Source organism: Scleropages formosus, chromosome 1 (assembly GCF_900964775.1).
Source record: "Scleropages formosus chromosome 1, fSclFor1.1, whole genome shotgun sequence".
NCBI lineage: Eukaryota > Metazoa > Chordata > Actinopteri > Osteoglossiformes > Osteoglossidae > Scleropages > Scleropages formosus.
The window spans coordinates 23,304,559-23,309,510 of NC_041806.1; the positions used below are offsets into that span (position 1 = coordinate 23,304,559).

The following is a 4,952-nucleotide window of genomic DNA, read 5'->3' on the forward strand; positions in this document are numbered from 1 at the left end:
TAAGCGGTAACACAATAAAGTCTTTAAAATCTAGGGGACTTTGGAGTAATATTTCATGGAGTTATACTTTGATAATTAAGAGGTCAGCTGTAGTTCACAATGATAGTCCAACCACAGCGATACTCAGCATCAACTGACCCTCTGTAAATTTGAATAACTTTATTTTCAAGTTTCAAGTTTATTGTCATAGGTACAAGTACCGTGTACAAGTATCATGAAATTCTTCTTGAATGCTTCTCCACAGACTATGGACAAGGACAAAGACAATAGAAATACTGCACAAAACAAAACAATGACAGTGAGTAATGCAACAGCAGTAACAATAAATAATGTAAAAATAATAACAATACCAGTAGACAGCCAGAGAACTCAAAACATGAGAATGCTTAAAGTGACAGTGAATGTGCCAATGTGCTTGGAAGGAGCAGTCCAGTTGTAGTTAGTAAAGGTGGCACGATTGTTGTATACTCTTACAGCAGTGGGGTAAAAGCTGTTCCTGTACCTAGCAGTGCGGGTTCGAATAGACCTGAGCCGCTTTCCAGATGGCAGAAAAGAGAAAAGTGCCCGTGGGGGGTGACTATGATCTCTCGTGATGCGCATCGTCTTTCTGAGGCGGCGTGTGATGTAGGTGTCCTCGACCGCTGGTAGCCGTGTGCCGACGATTCCCCGAGCCGTTTTGACCACTCTCTGTAGGTCTTTCTTGTCCTGTATGGAGCAGCTGCCACCCCAGGATGTAATACACCGTGTGAGGACGAACTCCACAGGACACCTGTAGAAAGTGGTGAGGACTGTAGTGGACACCCTGGCTTTCTTCAGATGCCTGAGGAAGTGGAGATGTTGGTGGGTCTTTTTGATGGATGATGCTGTGTGCTCAGACCATGTGAGTTTCATAGTGAGAGTGACCCCTAGGAATCTGAAGCTGTTGACCCTCTCTACAATGTCGCCTCCTATGTAGATGGATGCATGGACCATATCCTGTTTCCTGAAGTCTGTATTTTACTTAATGCATTACTATTATTATGGTTAATAATAATAATAATCGTAATAATTTTTATTTTCCCATTACTTTTTAGCATTATTATTATGAAACCTGAAAGAAATGAGGTGTGGATCTGGGCACCATTGCCAATCTGCAGAACTATAACTTAATCTGTAATGAAGCGATGAGGATTCCCAGGGAGCAAATGCAGTACCGAACAATCGATCGTCAATCAGTCAATCAGTCGGGTCACATCGATAAAATTAATGACATTTCCCACGAACACCTACAGGCACAACATTCCCGCTCTAAGTTCTACGATACGTAAGCAGCACCTTTCGCTCTCAATACGCACGGCGCAGTCGACAGAGACGCGTGCGCTGGTCGGCAGGTGGCGCTGCAAGCGCGGGAAACGTGGGCCGGGAGGCGCCGAGCATCCCGCGTCAAAAGAAGCGCGCGCGCTGCAGCGCCGTCGCTCCATGCCGCTGCGTTCTACGATGTGCAGCGATGCGCGTGCGGGCTCCGTCCAGTGGAACGTGCTGCTGTCCGCGGCGTCCGTGCTGTCCGTGCTGTGCCGGAGCGGCGAGGGTTACGCCGTTCGCAATCACGCGGTCTCCTGGGCCGCCACGTCGGAGGCGGAGGCGGAGGAGCGGGAGCTCCACGGCAGCTCCGGGGAAGAGCGAGAGGCGGCCTCCGCTCTTCTGGGGGGCACAGGCGGCATGTGGAGGCAGGCTTACCCGGCGGCCTCCATCTACAGCGAGGACGCGGACAGGAGGTCGGCGCCCCTGCTGGACGCCGAGCATCTGGAGCGCGTCTCGTCCCCGTCCACGGTGTTCACGTACCGGATGGAGGGGCTGAAAGCGGGCGGGGGCGTTCCCACGCCCCCCGTGGGCGGAGAGGCGGCGCGGGCGGCCCGCGACGCGGCGCACCGCAGCGACTGGGGCTTTCTGTGTGCCCTGCCCCCGCAAGAGCAGGTGCCGAGCGTGGGCTGTGCTTGCGTGTCCGCGGCTTCCTCGCATATTTAATTTCGCGGTGAAAAAGAATCTAATACAAATTTCACTGAAATTTAATGCAGCCGCTGTGTCCATAATGATTATAATATGTCATTCTTGGCGTTACTGCCGCAGTGCAAAGACGCATTGAGTGAACTGGTCACCTAGTGTGTGTGTGTGTGTGTGTGTGTGTGTGTGTGTGTGTGTGTGTGTGTGTGAGGGAGTGATGGCCCTGCAACACACTGGTTTACCCAGTTTAACCTGTGTAGGGTGCACCCTACCTCACGTCCGCTGCTTCCCGGGATAGGCTCCGGACCACCGCGACCCTGAATCAGAACACACTCTTACTGATTACGAATCGTGAACCAATTCGTAAATCGGTCAGTCAGTTACTTCGTAATCAGCCTCATAAGTCGGCTGGCAGGAAAATGTTTTTCAAATATGAATAGGAGTCATTGCCTGAAATGAGCACATGCGTGTCTGTTGTGTAGATTAAAGGTGTGCCTTTTGGGAATATATTCTCCCTAAGTGATGGACCTCAGGGCAACAGCACTGGGATTCCCTACTTCTACGTCACTGCGAGGGACTACACCGTGAGCAGCCTGAGGAGGTCCCCTGCGGCCTCCCTCTCCTTCCCCGAGGTGGGCGGGGACTTCTGCAGGTATGTCGGTCACCGATTCCGCATCAGCGCCCGTCACAGGTGGCACCTGAAATACGTCAGCAAAGCCTTACCAAGTATGGCTTGAACCGGGAGATTAAAACATTTTCGTTCGATGGTTTGCGTTACTTCTCTAAAATTCTTTTCATTCCGTAGCTACTGCTGACGTACATAGAGAATGAGCGTTGAGGATTTAAACATAGCCAGTATGTCACATCAATGTCCGTGAAATAAAAGCATCATAAATAGGTAGTGACTGATGGGTTTGTCCTTAATGTCTTGGTCTTTCTGATCCTGGCAGTTTCAAAAGCGCACATACGTTTCCTCTATATAGAAGCAGTGCTACTTTCTTGGCAGGAAGAGTGTGTATAAGCCAGAGGAGTCCAGGTGTGTCCGGCTTACGCTGGTCGGCCGGATGGTGGAGGTAGATCCCGAGGAGGTGCCGTTTGCGGAGGAAACGGTGTTTTCTAGGTGAGTGTGTCAGTCGGGATGTTTTGTCTTGAGAAAACATGCCTTGCTTATGGCTTTAGCGTAGACTGTCGCATTGAAGATACTCTGACATACAGTATCTTTCCTAGTTATGAATTTGTCATCTCATTCAGTGAGTAATATGGTGATGATCTGCCCCATTTATAGGGGCTGTACAATATAGCTCTTTCACCAATGAAAATGTTTCATGGTGTATAAACTGGGGGGGCGCGGTGGCGCAGTAGGTTGGCCCGGGTCCTGCTCTCCGGTGGGTCTGGGGTTCGAGTCCCGCTTGGGGTGCCTTGCGACGGACTGGCGTCCCGTCCTGGGTGTGTCCCCTCCCCCTCTAGCCTTATGCCCTGAGTTGCCGGGTTAGGCTCCGGTTCCTTGCGACCCCGTATGGGACAAGCGGCTCAGAAAGTGTGTGTGTGTGTGTGGTGTGTAACCCTTGTTTTTCCTCTACCAGGCACCCTGTGATGAAGAAATGGCCCGTGGAACATGGCTGGTTTTTCATGAAACTCATCGTGGATCAGGTGTGGCTGCAGGACTGGGTGGGTGGGTTATCCCGGGTGCCCTTGGAAGAGTACCTCAAAGCCAACCCCTACTGACGCTGCCCTGCCTCTGGAGGGATTAATCACTAACCAGTCCTGCCGGACTCAGTCCTGTGTGTACATAAGACAGTTATAACGGAGCAAAATGAAGTTCAGGCTTTACATGTGCAAGCAGTTTAGGTGTATGAGCGCACCCTAAATGTCTACTGTAAATTTTAAATATGACATACTAACCCATATTCATGGTAAGAATAGGAGATATAAATATTATAAGTATTCTGCTATTCTAGTGCATCCCTGCACCGATCGCTGCCTGTACCTCCTGGGACAAGGTTCCCCGTCCCCTTGACCTTGCCCCCACTGCACCATGAACCTTTCAGTCAGCAAGGATTATGGGATGTTGTTTAGGGCCAGTGTTCTTCATTATTAAGGTTTCAAGATCCCTGCCCTCCCAATCGGGTGCCAAAGGAATACTTTAAAGTTGCTTGCTTGTTCTTGTACCGCTGTAACATCCTTGCATCGATAAATCACTAAAACAATTTTCTGTTCAGAGTGTTCTGTTAAGGGTGAAAGTATCGATGTGTTTTGTCTAACAGTTGAAAGAGTGATCGATTATTACTCGACAATGGATGAATGCACAATTGATTTTTTTTCCTTTTAACAATCAATACAGGAGATTGATATGTCACGGAGCAGGCTCAGTTACAGGGGAAACATAGTAATAAATCATTTAATTTCCTAAAAGTTTTTACTCACACTTGGTTAAAAATGATGGAATTTAAGTCACTTTCAAATCATGCATAGAGGTCAACAAAGTGCTAATGCAGAGAAAAAAAATGCTTCATGCTGTAACACGAAAGCAAGCTGTCTTGCAACTAAATTCTTCCACCACCTTATGAAGGTAATTTGTTCCTAAAAGAACCCCTTGTGAGGTGAATTCTTACGACTTGAATACAGTTACCATTATGTTCAATGGCAAACATCTGTATGCATTCCTGAGCCCCGAAAGTGACCCTCATTCATTTGAAATGATCACCAAAGCCTGTCAAAATGAACAAGTGATTATTTCAATAAATACTACTTATAACAGGTCACTTTCCCTTGATTGATTGTTCTGTAATACCGTATGGCTATTACAAACTAGCATTTACACCAAAAATGAATAAATACTAAACATATTTATAGAAGGCATGTTCGCTCTGTGTCTGCATGCATTTCCTCCGGGTCCCACAGTCCAAAGATGTGCGGTTCAAGTGGACTAGTGATGCTGATCTGTCCCCAGTGTGTGTGTGTGTGTGTGTGTG

The 4,952-nt window shown here is 48.4% G+C and overlaps 1 protein-coding gene across 1 annotated transcript; it reads left to right on the forward strand.

Moving 5' to 3' along the window:
* The first annotated feature begins 1,310 nt into the window (after positions 1–1,310).
* On the forward strand, positions 1,311–4,734 carry creg2 (cellular repressor of E1A-stimulated genes 2). Its single transcript, XM_029255947.1, has 4 exons — positions 1,311–1,953; positions 2,463–2,632; positions 2,987–3,100; positions 3,564–4,734. Exons 1-4 carry the CDS (start codon positions 1,459–1,461, stop codon positions 3,703–3,705), a joined length of 921 nt encoding a protein of 306 aa, XP_029111780.1. The 5' UTR covers positions 1,311–1,458; the 3' UTR covers positions 3,706–4,734.
* The last annotated feature ends 218 nt before the right edge of the window (positions 4,735–4,952 follow it).

Coding starts and splice junctions, on each gene's coding strand:
- creg2 (XM_029255947.1), top strand. CDS start 1,459: ATGCCGCTGCGTTCTACGATGTGCAGCGATGCGCGTGCGGGCTCCGTC. Junction 1,954..2,462: donor CCCTGCCCCCGCAAGAGCAG/GTGCCGAGCGTG, acceptor TCTGTTGTGTAG/ATTAAAGGTGTGCCTTTTGG. Junction 3,101..3,563: donor GAGGAAACGGTGTTTTCTAG/GTGAGTGTGTCA, acceptor TTCCTCTACCAG/GCACCCTGTGATGAAGAAAT.